Genomic DNA, 24568 nt, shown 5'->3' with positions numbered 1-24568 from the left:
TGATTAGTATAACTGTTTACTTTCTTAATTCTGTGTTCCGTAGTTATGGAAAGGGCCCATCAACTTTAACCCCATTTGAAACGAAAGTCTGTTCATTGCATTCCAGCAATGGTTGGAAGTGACATTGCTTCAAACAGGTATGTATGCTTATAGTTTGTATTGACAATGTCAGATCCTAATGGAGCTATAGAACCGATATACAACTCACTGCCGATAGGTGTCGTTAAGTTTCATAAGGCAACTTTAAGGATAGTGATCATATGAAGTCATTTATTATCGCATAGTTGTTTGGTTCCTTTTTAAGTCATAATGATAACATAAATCACCCAAATGGCCCTGATTAAACGTTTACATACCCTTGAATGTTTGGCCTTGTTACAGACAAACAAGGTGAAACACACAGGTAAAAATTGCAATTAAAGGTGAATTTCCCACACTTGTGGCTTTTTAAATAGCAATTAGTGTCTGTGTATAAATAGTGAATGATTTGTTAGCGCTCATGTGGATGCACTGATCAGGTTAGATACTGAGACACAGGGAGCAGAAAATAACTGTTAGTGTTATGTTTGTTTTACATCGGTATTTGATAATTGTATCAATAATAATAATAAATGTTAACAGAGATATTGAAACTACTGTAGTGCTTCGCCAGTCACTAAATAATAAATGACCAGATTATGCGCACCCACCTTATGATCACTCACACTGTGACTCGATGCAACATTTTAACACATGCAACATGTCATAATTATTTCACGCATCTCTTCTTTTTCAGCAGAAGTAATCCAAAAGTATCTCTAATCCGATTACAATATTTTTGCTTGTAACGTAACAAATTACAGTTACAGTTTTCTACATGTAATGGATTACTTATAGACCCGGCTGTAGCCCCGGATCTTTTATGAATAGCCCCGGATCTCAAATTGACCAAAATAAAAAACAGCCTCTGATCTATTCATCAATAATTCCAATCGCGCATTATGACAATGTAGACGTGTAGGCCGCTAGCGTGCACATCCAAAATCCTGTACTTTCTGTCCCTGGGGGGTGGGTTAAGCCCCAAATGTTTTGTGATCCTAACGACTCCTCTGATAACGGTATTGAAAATCAACTTGTGCACAGCAGCAGAAGACACAGGAGTCCACTATTATGTTACTGCAGTCATCCCAACAACAACAGGCAGGAGGCAGCTGGCTTTGTGAAAACATACCATAATTTTAACTAACAGCTAACCTATGTGACATATGGACAGGGGTGTATCACAAAATTCTGGGCCCGGTCTCTGAGGGCTCCTCTCCTATTTATTGAATATTCAAACATTTTCAAGGGACCCTCTACACGTTAGGGCCCAATATATTTAGTACCTCCTTCCCTTACCTGGTATGACTGAGCTGCAGCACGGTGGCCAAGACCATACAGTGGTCAGGTTCCACTCAGAACAGGCCTCACCATGGTCGATCAAAGAAGTTGAGTGCAAATGCTCAGCGTCCTATCCAGAGGTTGTCCTTGCGAAATAGAGTGCTGCCAGCATTGCTGCAGAGGTTGAATGGGTGGGGGTCAGCCTGTCAGTGCTCAGACCATTTCCCGCACACTGCATCAAATTGGTCTGCATGGCTGACGTCCCAGAAGGAAGGCTCTTCTACAGATGATGCAGAAGAAAGCCTGCAGACAGTTTGCTGAAGTCAAGCAGACTAAGGACATTACTAATTACTGGAACCATATCCAGTGGTCTGATGAGACAAAGATAAACGTATATAGTTCAGATGGTGTCAAGCGTGTGTGGCGGCAACCAGGTGAGGAGTACAAAGACAAGTGTGTCTTGCCTACAGTCAAGCATGGTGGTGGGAGTGTCATGGTCTGGGGCTGCATGAGTGCTGCTGGTACTGAGGAGCTACAGTTCATTGAGGGAACCAAGAGTGCCAATATGTACTGTGACATAATGAAGCAGAGCATGATCCCTTCCCTTCGGAGACTGGGCAGCAGGTCAGTATTCCAACATGATAACGACCCCAAACACATCTCCAAGATGACCACTGCCTTGCTATAGAAGCTGAGGGTAAAGGTGATGGATTGGCCAAGCATGTCTCCAGACCTAAACCCTATTGAGCATCTGTGGGGCATCCTCAAACGGAAGGTGGAGGAGCACAAGTTCTCTAACATCCACCAGCTCCCTGATGTCGTCATGGAGGAGTGGAATAGGACTCTGATGAACTCCATGCCCAAGAGGGTTAAGGCAGTGCTGGAAAATAATGGTGGCCACACAAAATATTCACCCATTGAGCCCAATTTATAAATTTTCACTTCGGGGTGTACTCACTTTTGTTGCCAGTGGTTTTGACATTAATGGCTGTGTGTTGTGTTATTTTGAAGGGACAGGAAATGTACACTGTTATACAAGCTTTATACTCACTATTTTACATTGTAGCAAAGTGTAATTTCTTCAGTGTTGTCACATGAAAAGATATAATCAAATGTTTACAAAAATCTGAGGGGTGTACTCACTTTTGTGAGATACTATATTTGTTCTCACATCAAATGCCGTTCTGATAATTACACTGTAAAGGGTTATTATCACAAAGTAAATATCCCATAATTTTATTATAAATAACGTGCATTAACTAACACTAAAACAGTATAAAAAACTGTTCAAGCTACAGATTTACTGAACTAGACAATCCCCAAAAAACAGCTTAAACGTGTATTGACTATGATAATATAAATATGTATACATTTGCACATCGTCAGTAAACTGAAACTGTTTAGCCATCCCACTTTACAGGTGTTCAATGTGTGAACATAATAATAATATACATAATTATATATACATTTGCATTAATTAGGCCTAAAACAGTTTATAAACATCAAACAACAAAAATAAATCATTCTTTCACATTTTAAAATGCCTCAACAAATGTATTGACAATAACCATATATATGCAAACATCTTATGTAACTTTCAAGCTAAATACCCAGCTAGTTCTATCGGCCATTGCACTTTCTGCAAATCAAATGTCTCTCCACTATTACAACCTGGGGCGTCTTCAAATTCACCACAACTATATCAAGACCAAAAGGTGAATCATTGCAATGAGGTTGATAAGAGAAATGTTGATTGGTCCCTGTATGTATGTAGCCTTTATTACAGCTACCTAGCAAGTCCATTAAATTATTAATAAATCCAACAACAATCAAATAATTTTGTTACCAGTGACATCTGCTCTATCAATAACGGCTGTTTGGATGTTCAAGAACAAAAAGAAAATGACCAGTTCAGTGTAAATCCCAAATCACACGACAGAAGAACATCAACGGCATCATTATTTTGCTTGCATAATTTGGAAATGGTCAATTCACATTAGGCGCGCCGCTACTGCAAACGTATATAGGTGTCAATATAGCTAAAAAGTAAGGGAACACCTTAATCACATATCTTGTGTTGATGAACAAAATATATTAGATCATAATCATTCGATGAGAACAAAAGTACATAACAACGGTCAAAGGAAACCAATGAATGTGTCATCCTGGTGGAGCTGGTCTTCCTGTGCAACCTGAATGGGCTGCAGGTACCACCTCATGCTACCAGTAGTGACAATGACACTAGCAAAACAACAAACTAGAGAAGAATCAGTCAGGAAGGATAAGCAGAGAACAATTGTCTGTGGCCACCACCTGCAAAACCATTCCCTTTTTATGGGTTGTCTTGCTGTTGCCTCTCCAGTGCACCTGTTGTCACTTTCATTTGCACCAAAACAGTTGACATTGATTCACAATTGCTCATGCTTCCTAACTGGACAGATTGATATCCCTGAAGTTTATTTGACTTGGTGTTATACTGTGAGGATTATGTGTTCCATTTTTTTTTAGCAGTGTAGTATGCCAGATTGTTATGCAAGACAATTAGTATGTCTTAAACCATAGTACGCTGAAAATAGTATGCCAAAAGTTCCCAGGTCTTCTGTTTCTGGTGGATTTTCGAAGTATACATCCGTGCATGCTTTCTGGCGTAATATAGACCATAACCCCTTGGGCAGTAAATGAGGAGGGGTTTATCTCTTATCTTTTCACTTCACAAGTCAGTTATCGCCACCTGTATTGATGGTTATTGCATCAATTTTATTCAGGTATGAAAGAAATACAAACGTTGTTGTGCCATGCAATTAAATAGCTTTAGCACTGTAAAGTATGTCTTCAATCTCACTAGCATGTGCTCAAATCTTATGACTATTTCAAGTAGTAAGATATAGTATTGCTGGCTGGTAAACTATTAAAACGGCCAGTGGCAAAAGCCATACAGGTCATAGATGCTATTTATTGTATCAGTCAACTTTTCCAAAAAAAACTTCAGTCAATTTAACACAATGCTTAATGGTGTCTATAGCTCAGGTCTATCTAAATACTCAAACTTAGCATGATGCACGATAAAATTATCTACTGTTGAAATTAAATTTTATGAGGAGGCAATGCTGGCATATAGCTTACTATATACTGAACAGTTGCTACTGATAACTGGTAATTGAAAAGACGAAAGCTTTGTCACAAACACTTCCTCTTCTACATGTACCTGCGCAAGGGGTTGTGGTTACATACTTCAAAAAAATCCACCTGAGATAGAAGATCAACCTGGAACATTTGGCATACTATTTCCTGCTTACTATGGTTTGGGACAGGCCTTCTAATCTTCATCTGACATACTATAGTGTGGTCTATACCCTATGCGATTTGAGACAAAATCATACTTTACATTTGGGGTACTTAGGTTTGGAATAGCAATTGAAAAATGGCAGTCTTTGACTTCCATACATGCTTTTTGCACTAGAAAGAACACAAGTAAGCACTTTAAAACACAACCAATAACTTATAAACTGCTCTATTTATGGGCACCAAAATAGTGCTAGCTTTTCTGACACGTCGATTGCGGTTTCACATCAATATTTGACAAGCATCTATTTTATTATTTTTTATTAATGACTGCTTTCTGAAACGTGTTTTCAGGTTTTGCAATATGGTTAAAAAGGGTTCTGTCTATTACTTGGGATAGTTTTACAACCAAAAAAATCTAAACTTTTCTGTTCTACAAGTGCTAGTGCCTTGCATTAGGCTATGTATTTTCCTCTCAGCCACCGCTGTAGAATAGACCGCTGCTTCTCACTCTGTACCTTGCTAGATCGATTAGTCCGAGGCGCTGTCTTACTTTTAGCGGGTCCGCGCAAATTCCAGGCACTGATTGTCTGATATTGCAGTGTAAATGAGATGTTACATGTATTTGAAATATGAACGGAATACTGTTCTTTTTATGTTACCCAATACTTTTCCACAGTCCTGGTAGAAATGGTCTCTTATTCGTTTTTACATTTACATTTGCATTTTGTGTCCCGGGTGATGGACAATCAGTGTTATCATCTAAAGTAAATAAATAACGACATATTAAATAAAAATAATAATATGTTACCAGGCTACTTAGCACTGGCGTTGCGTGGTCACGGTGGGCCCTAGTAAGGTTGAGGTTGTAAATATTTGAGATAATTTAATGTATGTTACCATGCAATACTAAATGTATTTAAAAAAAATGTATTTTATTACGATAGCTTGCTGAATTTTCTTTCAAAATATGTGGTATTAGAAGCAATTAAACATTTAGGCGGAAAGAAGAACAGAGACATTGAATGAGGCCATTAAAACACGAATCACAGTACAAACAAACGAATAAATGCCATCCTCTTCCCAAGCCTCACAGTTAAACAGGGTTTGTATCCCCTCCATGGCCAGGGTTTTTTCCAGGAATAAAACAAGGATTACTAAAACAGTGGTTTCATCACCCGGATTTTGAATTTGGCTGACCTAACACCCTTGGAAGACAGGACGGTGCAGTCGGGTCGAGGGTTCATTTGCAGAGATTTATGATGGTCCTTAGGGACGGTTCGGTACCTGACACATTTCTTTAGCTTCCTGAGGTTAAAGAGGCGCTATTGTGCGTTATTTACCACCGTGTTGCTGTGCCAGGGCAACCCAACCCTGTTCCTGGAGAGCCACCATCCTTCAGGTTTTTCTCCAATGCTAATTTGACACCCCTGATTCTAATACTTTTCTGGATGAAACACTGAAAAAGGTTAGTCAAAACTGGGTTGGAGATAAAACCTACAGGACGCAGCCTTGGGTTAGACCTTTTCAGGTCCTCGGTGATGTGCATGCCGAGAAACCAGAAGCTTTTGACCCTCTTTCCTATTTTACGTGAAAGACAGTAGGCATAAGGATTGACGGTAGCCTATAACCCACAAACAAAAGAACTGTGTTAGGTAAACCTAGGTATTTGACAGCACTTGATGATTTACTTACGGTTGTGCATATATCTATGCATTAAGCCTACCGTTTTTGCTTTAAAATCATTTTTTTTATCTTAAAAAAATGGAACTACATATATTGTATAATTGTATAATAAACATGCAAACCATGATATTTATAGCAATGCAATTAATCTATGCAATAAATAATGATAACAAACCCCATAATAATACATATTATTACTATGGTTGTTGCTATTAATGGAAAATAAAAACAACTCTACAACGACTTAAAAGAAACAAAAACACGACGCTTAATTTTGCAATCCAACTCTATTTTTGACCACAACGAAAAATAACTTGCTGTAGTAATCCTCGTTTTTGTATGTTGACAGAGGACCTTTTAGTTTTAATTGCTTCAGAAGTACTACAAAAGTCGGGGACTTTTTTTAAATATATATTTATATATATATAAAAGTCTTATTCCGTTTGCTAAATTAACTTAAGTTATGAAACTTGTTGCCAGAAAAAGGCCGGTAGAAAAAGTGCGATACTAGAAAAATACAAACATGTTATACATTTGCTGATAATATTGCTAGTAATAATTATTATTATAAGACAAACTTTTATTTATGCAAGCCCCAGATGCATTCAATAAAATAATTCAAACCTCATTCGTATTCAGTTCAGTTTGGCTTAACCTAATAGTTGAAAAGTGTGACAAAATATAATAATCATGATTTAGATTAACTGGCATTTACATTTAGACTATATGCGCAAACATGCCAATTCAGGTAATTTCTGAGTTTGATAGGTGCGTCTCAGAAAGGAATTTATTTCAGAAATGAATATTATCACAAAAAAGGCTAAGGCTGAAAATAAAATCATCATCACCATCATCGTAGTAATAATGAGTCCACATACAACAGCAATTATGTAAATATAATACGATCATCGGGCATATTGTATCAGTATAATGTTTGAACTCCTCGTGCAATTTGTTTGGATAGGGAAGAACAAAGAGAGATCGGTTTGGGCTGCGAGAGGGGTTGAGAGAGTGAGAACGAGTGTGTGTCAGTCTGAGTGAGAGTGCAGGAGAGAGAGAGGGAGGGTGGCAGCAAGTGAGAGAGGAAAAGAGAAGTTGATTGACATCTGCAGTGTCCTGGGATGGAACAGTAGTATGGGGAAATCGTTTATATAGCAGCGTGTCCGGGCACATTGTACTCAGTTCATAATAACCACTCTGAAGCACTGCGCAGCTCAAGTTGAAGGCTTCTGCAGTTAAGTAGGCTACGGCTCAGGGACCAAAACAAAAACGGAAGACAAAAATGCATTAATAATACGAATGCGCTAGGAGACACCTTACTCTCAAAGTCATATACACTTTTCTTTTGACATTTTAAACGAAAACGTGGGCACAGTGCGAAAACCAAGCACAGTGTGGACATCATGCACTGTCAAACCGAGTTAAGACTCTCCTCCCCCGGGCAGCTGAAAGCAGCCAGGCGGCGCTACAAGACTTTTATGATTGACGAAATTCTTTCCAAGGAAACTTGTGATTATTTTGAAAAGCTTTCTCTTTACTCAGTATGCCCTTCAATCATCGTTCGGCCTAAACCTCTGCACTCATGTTCGGGTAAGTGATATGCATGAACTGTCAGTCAAACGTAGGATGCTGATTAATGGACAGTGGTATTAATGGTTTATGAATACAATGTAACTATTTGTGTTATGATTTCAAATCATGAAGAAAGTAAATTGTTTGAATGTTCTTCTTTTGATAACGTTAAGTCCGGTTGTTGACTTATTGATGAATAGCTTATTTCTCTCTTGTATTGAAACAATATATTACTTTAAACTGTCATTAGAGGACATAGCACTACCCGTGCCGAAAATACCAACTTGATATTTTTGAGAAACTGAGCGCTGCATCTGCATGAGTTTTTGATGACTCTGAATCTATCTAGCTACTCTAAGCAAATAAGGGAACGAGGAGCAGAAATCATAAGCATGGAAAGGTCTACAATAGTATTAAAATGTCATTAATGTAAATGTATGTTGTGCGAGACGAGCACTGTTAGACGTACTATGTGTAAAATTAAATTCGGACTAATGCCGTAGCTTACGCTGTTACACGATGGATCTTCGTAGTATGATAATGGTGTTATGCCTACAACCTATATTTATCAACGTATTGGCCTCGCTTATTATGGTTATAATTGTGGCCTATTATTTCAGGCTGGAACGATTGATAAAATTGGACTTATAACCGAGCCAGGGATCAGTAATGTATTGACAACCTACAGTACCTGAAGTAATTATGAGTAATTGCAGACATCCTTTCTTAAAATTGAGGATTCGAACCGTCAACGTACTTGTTACAGGTCCAGCGCTCTTACGTAAAATCTATCTTCCTGCCCCATGCGTTTAAACAGGTATACACAAACAAATATATGAAACAGGTAGAAGGAATGGCATGTTGTATTTGTAAAACATGTGGTAGGCTATTTGTTAGATAGCCAGTTTGTTTTATTTTACAATTGCCGAAAGTGTTACTATTTTTCAATAAAAAAAAACTAATTGCATGGTTCAACTGTAATTTCAGTGTTTTTCACAAGTGTAACAATGCCCTGAGACATATGGTGGTAATATTTACTCAACATAGACCTACCAACACATTGTAAACTGTAAATTGCTAGTCCAATCGCTGACATTCATATCATTGTCAGTCTGTCTTTTTCATGTTATATTTGTTTGAATCAAGCCCCAAAGTGATGCTCAAGGAGGTTTGTACAGGGAAACCTGATGTGTCAACATACAAAAGACACATTAACTCAGAACACAACAAACCCTGCGCTTAGTTGAGACAGCAGGCTTTTGGTTTCTAATAGAGCCTTAACCACTAGACCACTTGTCCACCTCATTTAGAAGGATTAATATGGGCACTGTGCTAAACCCAGAGCCTTGCCTAATTACTTCTACTGCTGCCGCTCTTTCCTAAAGCATGGGAAATGGCCTCTACCCAACTGAGGGCAGGTACATTTGCCCATCTGACACAGTTGCTTGTGGAAACATGATGAAAGGTTATTGTATGGTTATGTCAATCAGCCACAATTAGTTTTGTACTGTGTTGCTTTGTGAAGAGAGATTCATAGCCACTGTCATCTCATAAAGAGCAGTACAAGTTTTAAATTATAGAGCTATATGTACATAATCCAGCTCTTCATGACTAAGACTTCATCAAGTTCAGTCTTTATTCAGTGTAAAAGGCCAACCATACGTATAATTCTTGCCTAAAATAGTTTGAGGTTTTGATTGTAATTGAAATTAATTTGAAAATAGCAGCAAAATAAAGCATTGCCAAAAGTGTAAAGACAATTTATTTGAATTATGTCTTACTTGCTTAGCATATACAACTTTGTGCACAAAACATCAAGCTTACAACCTTAAATAAAGTCCTCCTTCTTCACAGTTGTTATGGCTTACTAACCTCAATTTTCACATGATTACTGTTGATCTGCTGTCATAAAAGCTTCCAGCACTGTGTGGTAACTACAGTAAAGTCACTAATTCCCCCCTAAAAAAATAATAAGAATACTTTTGTCATGAAAGACTGACAGATATATTTGCCTCAAATGCAATGGTGTTTCTGTATCCGTTCTTCATGGGGTATCCTATTGTTGAGTAAAAAACACATTGACCACTAATGTCTCAAGTACATTAGTGGTCTTACATTTTGATATAATAGCAGCTGCAATTTGATTATGACAGTAACAAAGGTATAAATAGTAGGTGATTCCCTATTTGCTCTGCTGTAGTCTGGGTGTGTGCTAGAGGGCACTGTAAAGGGTTTTGGCATTGCTGTGACTGATGGATAGAGTAACCAGCCCACATATTACTACCAAGTGACCACCACTTATTTGCAGCTGAGGGGGTGTGAGACACATTATATTCCTGCACTTCAATGGCCTGTACTGCTCAATATAGAAGCTGGCAGGCTTATAGGCCCAGAGTCAGTGAAAGGCCATTGGCCTGCTGTGATTCCCATCAGGGAAAGTGCAGTCTAAATTTTCCCAGTGTGAAACTGCTACTCCAGTAGTTACCGGTAGAGGCTGCTGTAGGACAGTGGTGTCAATCAGGCAACCAATGTGGTTGTTAGGCCCGAAGGTCCTTATACAAATGACACGTTGTTTACGTGTTCTTGATGTAATATGGGATCAACTAGTAGAATTAACATGTCAACAAAGCGATTACTCCTGTCTTTGATAGAGCAACCCCCTCCACTCTGATTTTTTTATTTTTCTGTGTCGGATCACAGCTCTCTGCTTACTCTTAACTGTTTCATGATGGTCCATTTTTCTATGCCATGCCAAATGTCTTTAGAACCGATTACACAGTAAAACCAGTTGACAAACTTCGAAGGGTATTCCCTGTCGTCGTTTTATGCCTTGTAAAACTACAAAAGCTACAGACCTGACCTCCAGCAGATCATTACCTTAATGGAGAGCAGTGGACAGTGTAATAGCGGGTTACAATATTTCATTTCAAGCCTCGTCTCTCAGCAGAACCCAGGGCAAGGCTTTTAGAGGCAGTTCTGGAAGGCAGAAGAGATAAAAATCAACTCTGGTGTAATCTCACATGACAGCGTGATGAAAAATGGCCAAATAGGAGGGTATGCACCCTGAGGGGCATAGGTACTGCAGCCTAGTTCTGTGCAATGGCTGAGGGCTTAGGGACAAAAGCAATGAGAGCAAAGAGTTTTCAACCCATTTTAACAGCTAATCCACAAAGTACAATACAGCTTGCAATTAAAAACGAGGCAAGCTTGAGGAATGTGATTAGGTATCTTTGCATGCATGCAGGCACAGGGTAAGTTCAGTTTTCTGTCTCTTTTGTCTCACTTTAATTCCAGAGCTACCAGGCCATCAGAGATCAGTTTTACAGTAGATTGTGCTCCAGGGTGTTTCTGAATGCCAATGAATAATTCACAGGATTGGGTTTCATGTATAATACTTAGTTAAAACTTACAGGAAACACAACACCCCCATTTTGGCATATGAAAATAGTACCACAATACACAACATTCTTAAAATGTCATAGCTTTCTCATGAAAACCAAACTTCAATTAATGGTATTATCTGTCATTTAAAGGAGTGAGAGCGGAAGCACATTTAAAAGCAGCATGCCTATTGCCCATCCGATCTGTACAGTGTTTGGCTTAGGATGGCTGTAGAAATATATATGCAAGCAATACAGCACAAGGGCGTGTGGTATATAATCACAAACCCCAAAACCCCTGAGATTCACTATTGCTCTAATAAACCTGTTACCAATGCAATTAGAGCAGTAAAAATGATTTGATGTTATACCTGTGGTCAGCATTCTGGATTTAAATCATTCGGTTTGTAAAACACTGTACACCACGGGAATGACATTACATCACTTTCTACTGCTGTAATTGCACTGGTAACTGGTTTATAAGAGCAATAAGGTATCTCCGGGGTTTGTGATAAATTGGCAATATACCACAGCTACGTGTGGTGTCCAGTCACTCCGTGTTGCATTGTGCATAAGAACAGCTCTTAGCCATGGTATATTGGGCATAGACAACACCCCTTATTCCCATATTGCTTACTTAAACCATGACCCTCAGCATTCAGAATTTAAACCTCTCAGTTTATAAATATATCAAAAGTATATCAACATTTTGGGGTCACATAGAAATGTCATTGTTCACATTGATTAGAAATACAGTCTAGACATTGTTAATGCACATTGTGTCTGCTAATCTAAGATTATCAATGTAAAAGGTTAATTGATCATTTGAAAACCTTTTTGCAATTATGTTAACCCAGCAGAAAACTGCTGTGTTGATTAAAGAAGCAGTAAAACTGGCCTTCTTTGGACTAGTTCAGTATCTGGAGCATCAGCAATTGTGTGTTCAATTACAGGCTCAGAATGGCCAGATACAAGGACATTTCTTCTAAAACTTGTCAGTCTCTTCTTGTTCTGAAAAATGAAGGCTATTCCATGTGAGAAATTGCCAAGAAACTGAAGATCTCATACACATTCTGTGTACTACTGCCTTCACAGAACTGTGAAAATTGTCTCTAACCAGAATAGAAAGAGGAATGGGAGGCCTGGGTGTATAACTGAGCAAGAGAACAAATACATTAGAGTGTATAGTTTGAGAAACAGATGATTCACAGGTCCTCAAGTGGCAGCTTCATGAAATAGTACCCGGAAAACTCCAGTCTCAACATCAACAGTGAAGAGGCAACTCTGTGATGCTGGCCTTCTCAGCAGAGTTGCCAAGGAAACGCCATATCAGATTTGCCAATAAAAAGAAAATATTATAATGGGCAAAATAACCGAAACACTGGACAGAGGAAGATTGGAAAAAAGTGTTATGGATAAACAAATCTAAGTTTGAGGTGTTTAGGTCGCAAAGAAGATCATTTGTGAGTTGCAAACCAAATTAAATGATGCTGGAGGAGTGTTGACACCATCTGTCAAGCATGGTGGAGGCAATGTGATGGTCTGGGGGTGCTTTGGTAGTGGTAAAGTAAGAGATTTGTACAGGGTAAAAGGGATCTTGACGAAGGTAGGCTATCACTCCATTTTGCAACGCCATGTCATACCCTGTGAACAGCACTTGATTGGAGCCAATTTCCTCCTGCAACAGGGCAATGACGCAAAGCACAGCTCCAAACTATGGAAGTACTTTTTAGGGAAGAAGCAGTCAGCTGATTTTCTGTCTATAATGGAGTGATCCGCACAGTCACCGGATCTCAACCCTATTGAGCTCTTGTGGGAGCAGCTTGACCGTATGGTACGCATGAAGTGCCTAACAAGCCAATCCAACTTGTGGAAAGTGCTTCAGGAAGCACTGGGTGAAATCTCTTCAGATTACCTCAGCAAATTGACAACTAGCAAGGTTGCAAATGGAGAATTCTTTGACAAAAGCAAGTTTTTAAGGACACAATTATTATTTTTAAATAAAAATCGCTATTTCTAACCTGGGCGATGACTATTTTTCCTATTCATTTTGCCTCAAAAAACTGACAACTGGAATGCCAAAGGTCTGCAACGTTGTAATTGCTGCAAATGTAGGATTATTTGAAGAAAGCAAAGTTTGAAGGACACTATAATTTCAACAAAAAATCATTACTTCTAACCTTGTCAGTGACTATATTTCCTATTCATTTAGCTATATTTCCTATAAAAACGAATTTCATGTATGTTTTCATAAAATATATTGTATACATTGTATACAACAAACATATACAAACATGTCATACAGAAAAGGCAAGCATGTTTATATCAAATTCTTATGGCCTATTGTTGTTGTGTTCTTTGGCAGTATCTTTTGTCTTAACCACCACCAGCACGTGCTAGTCTGAATGGAGTGCACTCTGTGTGCTACACAAATGGTTTATTTGTGAACTATAGGCGGGACACTGGTGCTTGTCAACTATGTGTCAGATCTAGTCTCAGGAAGCCGGCTCAGTTAACAGTGGAAAGTCACCATGAGGTTTGATACTTCCCTTCTGACAAGCATCCAAAAGGCATGGCTGTCATAACCTCAAGCTCTGCATTGACAGGAGATTTCCAGAAGAATGTAAAAGTATCCCAAATGTTTCCATCCTTGCTTCTCAATCAACATTGTCATTCAAAGTGACATGAAGCAATTACTCAAACCACAATCTTATATTTTGATGTATTTAGAAATATTCCATAATACAACAGCTAATATATTTCAGATAGATTAATACATTCACACTCCAACTAAGTGCCATTTTATGAATACAAATATAATAATTCTAGTTGATTTGTGCAGGTGAGAGAAACAAGGAGTGGGAGAGGGGTGGGAAGGTGGAGGGAGATGTCATGTCCAGACTCGCTGCACCAGTGATTCCATGAGGTGGAAGTTTAGTGATGAGCTCAGTGCCCTGCGATGATGTCATTCAAGAACGGGCGTAAGGCTCTGTCTGAGCGAGAAGAAGAGGTCGGGCATGGGGGGAGCGGGGGATGAAGAGGGGCAGGCTTCATCGTGTAACCTTCTTCTTTCTCCTCTGTATGCTCACTTATCTCTTAGCCTAACCTCCTGACCACCGCAGCTCCTTTAACTGTCTACAGCTGTCTTATTGGATTTCTTCATTTCTTCCGTAAATTATTAGTCTCTTCCACTCCAAACCAAACGAGGCCTCAGTTTATATGTCAGTCTTAGATTCAGTGGATACAAAAAGTCTACACACCCCTGTTATAATGGCAGGTTCTTGTGATGTAAAAGAATGAGACAAATATAAATCATGTAAGAACTTCTTCCACCTTTAATGTGACCTATAACATGAACAATTCTATTGAAAAACAAACTGAAGTGTTCGAGGGGAAAAAATTAAGAAAAATAAAAATAATACAGTAACCTGATTGCATAAGTGTGCACACCCTCTTATAACTGGGGATGTGGCTGTGTTCAGAATTAACTGAAATCTTTGAGGGTGAAAAAAACTCACAATAACCTGGTTGCATAAGTGTGCATACCCTTAAACCTTTTGATTTTATTGCAGCACTCAGTCTTTTTGGGTAATATTTGCCCACTCTTCTTTATAAAAGCGCTCCAAATCAGAGCAGATTGCGAGGACATCGCCTGTGCAGAGCCCTCTTCACAATGCCACCATCATGCTTCACTGTGAGTATGGTGTTCTTTGGGTGATGTGCAGTGTTGTTTTTGCGCCAAACATACCTTTTTGAATTATGGCCAAAAAGTTTGGCCTTGGTTTCAGACCATAACACATTTTCCCACGTGCTTTTGGGGGACTTGATGTTTTTTTTGCAAATTTCAGCCGGGATTGGATGTTTCTCTATGTAAGAAAAGATTAACCACCCTACCCCATAGCCCATTCATATGAAGAATATGGGAGATTGTTGTCACATGTAGCACACAGCCAGTACTTGCCAGAAATTCCTGCAGTTCCTTTAATGTTGCTGTAGGGCTCTTGGAAGACTTCCTGACCAGTTTTCTTCTCGTCTTTTCATCAATTTTGGAGGGAAGTCCAGTTCTTGGTAATGTCTCTGTTGTGCCATACTTTCTCCACTTGATGATGACTGTCTTCACTGTGTTCAATGGTATATCTAATGCTTTAGAAAGTATTTTGTACCCTTCTCCTGACTGATATCGTTCAACATTGAGATCCCTCTGATGCTTTGGAAACTCTCTGTGGACCATGGCTTTTAATCTGAGATGCAACTAAGAAGATGTCAGAACAGCTGAACTTTATTTGTGATTAATCAGAGTAACTTTAAATGATGGCAGGTGTGTAATGACTTCTATTTAACATGAGTTTGAATGTGATTGGTTAGTTCTGAACACTGCCACATCTCCAGTTATAAGAGGGTGTGCACACTTATGCAACCAGGTTATTGTAAGGTTTTCCTTTTTTATTTCTTCCCCTTGAAGATTTCAGTTTGTTTTTCAATTGTATTGTTCACATTATAGGTCCCATTAAAAGTGAAAAAAGTTCTGACATGATTTATCTTTGTCTCATTCTTTTACATCCCAAAAACCTGGCATTTTAACAGGTGTGTGTAGATTTTTATATCCACTGTAGTTTAGCGAGCATTTGCACATTGTCAAGATGATGCCAAGACATCAGAATAGAATAATGATAACTGATTGACAAATAAACAATGCATAATTACAAAAGTTAAAACATAGTCACTGCAAATACTGCTGTAACACTGCAAATACTTGTGCTACTGAAAATGTGCTATTTGGAGCCATACATATTTTACACCACTTATCTTCAGGCTGGAGCACCATCTTTGGGCTTGTCTTCAGTGGCTCCAAGACAAGTGTTACTTTTTATTGATTGTGGAATTGCACTGCTACTGTCTGCAGAAAGAGATAAAGGAAGTAAGGAGAGAGAGTGATTAAACCATGAGGTTTGGTTTGGATTTACAGCCCTGTGTATTACTGTGTGACTGCATGTGTGTTGGAGGTGGCAGAGACACATCGTTTATCTGTCCAAGATAAAAATAATTATTACATTGGTGGGTTAAAAGGAGCAAAGTAAAACACACAGTGCGTCATTAGGATCATGTCCCTCTTCATCAGAGGTCAAAAGCAAAACACATTTCATTGTATAAAAGAGCAATTAAAAAGGACCCAGTCTAACCGGTCTATAAAAACTATTATACAATATAGAATAGCAGAGCAAATTAAAACACCACTAAATTATATATTTTTTTAAGTACAACTGTATTTATTAGTTTGCCTTTCTAAGCAGCCAGCCTCTGACGTGCCTCTCTATTTACTTTTTCAAGGATCCTCCTCACTGCGGACCTACCCTCTACTCTCAGTCATCACACGGCAGCCCAATCTACCCGCTCACCTCTCCCAGCCCTCCTCCCCGGGCCATGTACCCCACCTGCCTCTGCTTTCCCCCCAGCACCACTCACGGGTCTCTGACCCCTCCCCCAGTGAGACAACCGTCAGTATCAGCAGTGAGTCAGACACAGAGCACAGTACCCCCAGGCTGAAGAAGCCAAGACGCAGTCGCACAATATTCACAGAATTGCAGCTCATGGGCCTGGAGAAGAAATTCCAGAAGCAGAAGTATCTCTCCACCCCTGATAGGTCAGTATAATTCTGCATCTTATGTTTGATTTTCCTCAATAAAATATCCACAGGTTCTGTTTTTGATTGATTTCTTGAAGGAAGAGTGGCGTCCGTTGGTTCAGCAGTCCAAGCTACTGCCTCCAGGCACACATGTACTGCTGCCGTATGGCTTTGAATCCCACTACTCTTTCAGCAAAAACTTTACACACTGTTAATAATAATTTAAATATACTTAATTGAAAAACATACTTCCTCATAGATCAGTATTTTAGTACTTCTAATTTGATTTCATCTAATGACAATTGTTGAAAATATGACATTTTGTGAATGCAATAACATTTAATAAAACACAAACCAAATGCAATGGCTGACAAAAAGTTCAGCTTCGACATCATAACATTTTGATGTATGTCACATGTAATATAACGCTCTGAAAGCCAGGGCATTACCTCAGCATTCTAGTTGAGACAAGAGTAACCCTAAGCATTTGAATAGCAAAAAGTCTCAACAAGGAAACACTGTTCTATTCAAGAAACTAGCGCCTATCTGCCAACACAAGCAAACAGAAATGTATTACATTGATATTCTGCCAAACATTTAGTATGTGCAGATGTATATAAAATAAATGTAGCTGTGTACAATGAGATGAGGTAATATCCATGTCTTAGATTCCAGTCACTGGATCATTTTCAAGATCTGACACACAACCATAACACATTTTAAATTTTATAGTTGTCCTGACATTTGTATTTCCATTATAAAACAAATTAATACTGAGCTATAAACCTAATATTTTCCTTTGGTCGTGCAACAAGAACACCAGACACCTCAGCGACACAGGATTTCAGTATCTTGTTCAGAGCGAGAATTAAATCATTAATTTACCCTTAACTCAACAACCACAAAATGATTGGCCAGTTACTCTATTTGATATGGTGGTAGATTTGGAAAAAAAAGACATAGCTGGATGATTGTTGACATATATTTGATATTCTAAATCATATTTGAGAAATATTAAATCAAATTTGGCATATTAATGACATTTAGGCCTTGCAGGCCTTCTTTATGACTCCACGATGTTGCATGTAGGTGTTGCAAAGCTTTTCTACTTGCTCTATAATACAAGTAGTATATTGAGTTTAATAACAATTGGCTCATATAAAATATTTACATTTTGTATTGTATTAAAAACCTAGCCAAATACACATTATTTTCTATTTCGATATTCAACATATTGAATGCTAAAATATATTTGCTATTTGATATTAATCAAATTAAAAACCTATCCTCATGCATATCTATGTTCTAGACTGGAATTTCTTTGAAAATATTGCTATTTTTATATAAAGAAACTAGCACAGTAGGAATTACAACTAATCACAGCTCTCCTTTTTAACATTGCACATTCTGCACCCCCCTCCACACACACACATACACACACAGACACACACATCCATGGATCCCAATCCCATGATTCATTTTTATTCAATACAAATCAGACGTCAGTCTCACCATACTTTCTCAGTGAAGGCTGAGGTCAACTTCAACAGCCCAGTGGTGATCCAAAAATGACTCCTTCTGCCCATAGTGCCAAATCCTGGATCATTTCAATTATCTAATTCCCACTGGCTGTAAGAAACTGATTAAATGCACAGCTGGATGGAAAACATTAGTAGAAAAAATATCACTTTCAAAGACCACATCACAGTTATTGCACAACACAGTCCACTTTGTTATAATCCCATGATAACTCCTTGTTTTGGCTCATTCTTTGTCTTGCTGTTTTTTTTGGCTTTGAGACCCTACAGTCTTTGAGTTTTGAATTCAGGGAACAATAGGATATAAAGGTCCATCAACAACCACAGGACGATAGTGTGAAAAAGATTAGGCAGAACAAATTACATCCCCTAACACATGCAGGGTTTCTGTAATGATTTAAATCCTTAAGCAATCATTATTTTATTGATATTAGTAGCCAGCATCATTATTATCATTGTGCATTTCTTTAGCTAAGGCCCCTCCTCCCAGGGTAGAGACCTAAGCAGTAGAGGTCTTCTAAGTGCCTCTAGCAGCCATTAATGAAGGACTGTATGGCAGCCTGTCACTGTGAGTGTGTGGTTTCCATCCGTAGAAGACTAATGACCATAAATAGCTGGGGTACTTTCCTCTCCTGTAATTACTTTCCTTACCTCCAGTCCCTCCACTAGGTGGTTTGACATTCAAGCATGATAGACACAGTCAAGCATGATGGACAGCCAGATGGTTTTATATGCGCACACACTTTTTTACTCCAAACTAAATCATCTGACCAAAGTCTATAGTTGTATGGAATGCAGTTCCCTCAATCAAATTCTTTAATATATATTTAGATGTAGATAAAGAAGGGAGGACGATAATTTAGAAAGAGAGGAAAATATCACAGGGCAAGCTAATGGAAGTGTAGTAACCTAATGATATTTAGCAGATACACTACAGATCAAATGTTATGGGTCACTTAGAAGTTTCCTGGTTTAAAAAATATAAGGATAACATCAAATTGATCAAATATACAGTGAATATATTGTTAGTGTTGTAAATGACAATTGTAGCTGGAAACAGCAGATTTTTTATGGAATATCTATACAGGTATACAGAGGTCCATTATCAGCAAACATAAGTCCTGTGTTGTGTTTTCTAAACCACGTTTATAATTTTAAAAGGCTAATTGATCATTACAAAACTCTTTTGCAATTATGTTAGCACAACCGAAAACTGCTGTGCTGTTTAAAGAAGCAATAAATATAGCCTTCTTTGGACTAGTTGAGAATCTGGAGCATCAGCAATTGTGGGTTCGATTACAGACTCAAAATGGCCAGAAACAAATAACTTTCTTCTAAACCTCATCAGTCTATTCTTGTTCTGAGAAATGAAGGCTATTCCATGCAAGAAATTGCCAAAAAACTGAAGATCTTGTACAATACTGATTTGTACAATGTACTACTCCCTTAACTGATCTGCACAAACTGTGTCTAACCAGAATAAAAAGAGGAGTAGGAGGCAGTGGTGTACAACTGAGGAAGAAGACAAATACATTAGTCTAGTTTGAGAAACAGATGCCTCAAAGGTCCTCAACTGGTGGCTTAAATAGTACTTGCAAAACACCAGTCTCAATGTCAACTATAAAGAGGTGACTCCGGGATGCTGGCCTTCTCTGCAGAGTTGCAAAGAAAAAGCCATATCTCAGACTGGCCAATAAAAAGAAAAGATTAAGATGAGCAAAAGACACTGGACAGAGGAATATTGGAAAAAAGTGTTATGTACAGTCAAATCTAAGTTTAAGGTGTTTGAATCACAAAGAAGAACATTTGTGGGATGCAGACCACATGGAAAGATGCTGGAGGAGTGCTTGACACCATCTATCAAGCATGGTGGAGTCAATGTGATGGTCTGGGGGTGCTTTGGTAGTGGTAAAGTAAAAGATTTGTACAGGGTAAAAGGGTTCTTGACGAAGGAAGGCTATCGCTCCATTTTGCAACGCCATGTCATACCCTATGGACAGCACTTGATTGGAGCCATTTTCATCATGCAACAGAACAATGACCCAAAGCACAGCTCCAAACTATGGAAAAACCTTTTAAGGAAAAAGCAGTCAACTGGTATTCTGTCTATAATGGAGTGGCCAGCACAGTCACCGGATCTCAACCCTATTGAGCGGTTATGGTAGCAGCTTGACTGTATGGTACATAAGAAGTGCCCATCAAGCCAATCCAATTTGTGGAAAGTGCTTCAGGAAGCACTGGGTGAAATCTCTTCAGATTACCTCAGCAAATTGACAACTAGATGGCCAAAGGCCTGCAGGTTGCAAATGGAAAATTCTTTGACAAAAGCAAGTTTTTAAGGACACAATTATTATTTTTAAATATAAATCGCTATTTCTAACCTGGGTGATTACAATTTTTCCTATTCATTTTGCTATATTCCCTTTTCAAACTAATTTCATGTATATTTTCATGTATAACAAGGAAATGTGTGACCCCAGACTTTTGAATGGTATTGTTTAAAGATAGTAATTCAATATTGTTATTTTACTCAATTACAAATGGTACATTGACATTTTATTCATATATAAATATTGTAAAAATATTTCCCAACACAACATTGGTTTTGTGTTGGGAAATAAAAACTGAAACATATAACATATAAAATGAAATATGATGTGTGCGTAAATATTCCACCCCTTCAAATTATATTCTGGTAACAGCTTTGTCTTTAGGTAAGTATGAACCAGCTTTGCACACCATGACGGAGGGTTTTTGATAAATTCCTCTTGGCAGATTTGCTCCTGCTTTAAGTGGTGATTATGGACTGGAATTTTCAAGTAGTGCCATAGAATCAATCTAGATCAAGACTTTGACTCTGCTATTGTAGAACATTCATATTTTTGTTCTTGACCAACTGCATTCTTGATTTGGACTTGTTCTTATGATCATTGTCTACAGAAAGGTGAATTCCCTACAAAGCTTCAGTTTTTAGTAATTGACAGCTGCTTTAATGATTCATAGGTCAATGACAAGGTAACTGTGTCCTTGTTAGGTCAATTTCTTTCGTCATTGTAAACTGGCAGCTTCCACCGGACCAAGATTTAATACTTAAGGAAGCAACAGATTACCTTTTTTATATTTCTTACAACTATTTCCCCAACATAAATCCAATATCACCATATAATAATTGATTTGTAAATGTCTGTTCTGTTTTACAATATATAAAACCGAACAACATTTTAATTCAGTAATGAGACATAATTGATTAGGGGTTTGAATGCTTTTGCAATATGAAATTAAAGCCAATTTCTAAAATGTCAGTGTGAAGGATTGTGAATTGAAAGACTTTGAAATTAATCTTATTTCAATAACATAATTTCCACTCCCTCCCCAGGATGACATGTTTTTCTCTGACCAGATTTTCTTGGCAATGTTACATGCCAACAAATAGTAATATTAGTCATGGATCAGAACACATGGTGGATGTGTCCAGAATTCCACACATCTAGCAACAAATAATTAGATTAGATTATTTATCTCCCAAACAGATGTCTGTTCAATGGGTTCACATGCTGTCGATCCCTGGAAAGTAACAGGGCTAAATTAAAAAAGGGTGTACTTTGATGCACCATGCTAGAATTGAGTCCTAGTTTAGGATGCCAGTTAAACTGCACATGATAGCTTATATAGAGCTTATTTTATCGTTTAAAGAATATTGGTGGTGATGCTTAAATAAGAACATTAACTTAAATGAAGTATGTATTCCTTTGTCTCACTGCAGGCTAGATCTGGCCCAGTCCCTTGGTCTTACACAACTTCAGGTGAAGACCTGGTATCAGAACAGAAGGATGAAGTGGAAAAAAATGGTGAGAATACTGTACAACCATAACAACATTGGCCCTGGCTGGCTTACTCTAGGCTGGAGGAGTAATAGGACTGAAAATTGTTTGGTCGAGGGATGTTGATGAATAAGGAGCTACTTTGGAAACTAAAGTTTAGTGTTGTCAGGTCAGCAGCTCAGAGACCAAAAGGCTTAAACCATTAACTCTAAATATTAATGACAGTAAAAGGGGTATCTCAGAGTCATACATCTTTCGTTAATTACTATAATACCTCTGGGTGCCTTTGACTGCAGCTAGGATTAATCACCACTTCACTGAGCCAACTGTCTGTGTTTGTGTGGCATGTTTTGCCCTAGGTGCTAAAGGGAGGACAGGAGGCCCCCACCAAACCTAAGGGCCGGCCCAAGAAGAACTCTATCCCCACCACGGAGGAGATTGAGGCAGAGGAGAGGATGGCCAGGCTGGCTGAAGAGGAAAAGAGGAGGAGGGCAGCTGATGAGGCCTTGGCCCACAGAGAGTCTCTACAGTCAGAACCTCAGGATCTGAGTACTCCTGCCAGTGCAACAGAGACCCATAATCCCACAGTAGTGAGCAAGGGTCAAGAGAACCAAGACCAGCCTCTCATGATGCATTCAGAGACACTAGCAGCCAGCTAAATAAGACAGTTAATGTAAATGTCTCAAAGAAACACCCAAAGACTGGTGCCAACAGGAAAATAGAAGCACTTACTGTAGTTCCTCAGGATCAGGATCGGAAAACCCCTCTCTGGTGTTGATTAGTCAATCATTTTATTGAGTTGACGGGAGTGGGTTACATTCACTGGTTTTGTCATATGACTTAGGACATACTGAAATACAATTTTATTTTACAAAGTTTACATGTAGACAGCCATATAAATACAAAAGAAACATCCAGAAGTGTACAGTATATTTCGTCTATGTGTTTTTGTTTTCATTTAAGAACAACAATGTCATGTCTCCAGGCTTAAACCTGCTTGTTTATAACAAGGGAATTCCTTTAGTTCCATTTTGTCCAGGTTGCCTAAATAATGACCACACTGTTAATTGTGCCTTTTCTCTTATCACAAGCTTTACCAGTATAGAAACACAAAGATTAATTCATACAAAATGAATGTAAATTGTTCTTTTACAGTGTTTTACGTTTGCAGATTAAAAAGTCAGACTTTGGTAAAAAATCTGAATTATTGTTATATAATATAGTATTTTTATTTGTAGAAACATTGAGTATCTAGGACATTAACTTTCTAGGTTGGGGCTGATGATGGAGTGATTTTACTACCATGAGGGAAGCCTTTTAACCTGTCAAAGACTGTAAAAATGAATAAATCACAGCCTGTGTCAAAGAAATGAGGAAACTGCCAAACATTTAACCTTTTTTTTTAGATGTTTTCTGCCCGCAGGGCTTTGCTTGAACAGTGCACTCCTCCAACTATGCCTTAAAGTCTGCCCACATAATACAGTCTTTAGCTGCTTTTCAACACTTATTTTCTGCATTGCCTTCATGTTGTGTCCTCAAGTAATCTATTTGTAAAGAGTTCATTTATAAAACACAAAATCTATTTTTTGTTTGATATTAGCTATTTCAATATTTTCTTATGTAAATAATGCTTGCTTGGTAAGCTAATTAATTGTTTTGTTTTTTGGGGAGATGGATATTAGAATATTTGCTGATTGTTCGGTTTCACATGAAATTATTTTTACTATATTCTGTTGTGTGTTGTGTATTTAAAAACATTTAATAAATGGCAATCATTTCCATATTAATATAAGTCCCACATTATTATATGAATAATAACTAACTATTTTGGATCTTCATTAAAAAACTAACCAGTAACTAAATTCTCAAGAAACCACCATCTATATTTCTAGACCATTTCAAGCATACTCAATGGTTTACTGAATTTTGGTTTCTTAAATTTTCTGCTATCCATATACTAAAACGATCTTATATGCAATGCAACTACATTGAAGTAAAACCAAGGTGCAGGTGAGAGCTAAGTTGACAGAATACATTGTTAGTGAATTGGTTTCTTGGAAGAAGTGAGACCATTTGCTTTTGGTTTAACAATAGTCGTGGAAAGAATGACATGTTTTCTTACTGGTAAATTGGAAATGTTTTAGACATTTTTGTAATTTTTTAAAACAATTGTGGTAAAATTTATTTTAACATTCCAGCACAGTGAAAAATTTGAAAATGAATCTACTACAAATAAATAAGGCAACAAATTACACAAAATACTATTGAGTAGAGGTAACTTTGTATGTTTTTGGATAAAATACATCT

The 24568-nt window shown here is 37.9% G+C and overlaps 1 protein-coding gene across 1 annotated transcript; it reads left to right on the top strand.

Moving 5' to 3' along the window:
* Nucleotides 1-7396: 7396 nt before the first annotated feature.
* Nucleotides 7397-23945, top strand: barx2 (BARX homeobox 2). The gene is made up of 4 exons (XM_010902396.4): nucleotides 7397-7917; nucleotides 16608-16920; nucleotides 22204-22288; nucleotides 22621-23945. The coding sequence occupies exons 1-4, from the start codon at nucleotides 7731-7733 to the stop codon at nucleotides 22918-22920; spliced, it is 885 nt and encodes a 294-aa protein (XP_010900698.1). The 5' UTR covers nucleotides 7397-7730; the 3' UTR covers nucleotides 22921-23945.
* The last annotated feature ends 623 nt before the right edge of the window (nucleotides 23946-24568 follow it).

The sequence above is a fragment of the Esox lucius genome, chromosome 1 (genome assembly GCF_011004845.1).
Source record: "Esox lucius isolate fEsoLuc1 chromosome 1, fEsoLuc1.pri, whole genome shotgun sequence".
NCBI lineage: Eukaryota > Metazoa > Chordata > Actinopteri > Esociformes > Esocidae > Esox > Esox lucius.
Note: the sequence above shows the minus strand (reverse complement) of the source record. Positions and strands in the feature narration are given on the sequence as shown.

Excerpts from the sequence above, each read along its gene's own strand:
- barx2 (XM_010902396.4), top strand. The coding sequence starts at position 7,731 with ATGCACTGTCAAACCGAGTTAAGACTCTCCTCCCCCGGGCAGCTGAAA. Across the intron at positions 7,918-16,607 it reads ACCTCTGCACTCATGTTCGG|GATCCTCCTCACTGCGGACC; the intron begins GTAAGTGATATG and ends TACTTTTTCAAG. Across the intron at positions 16,921-22,203 it reads TATCTCTCCACCCCTGATAG|GCTAGATCTGGCCCAGTCCC; the intron begins GTCAGTATAATT and ends GTCTCACTGCAG.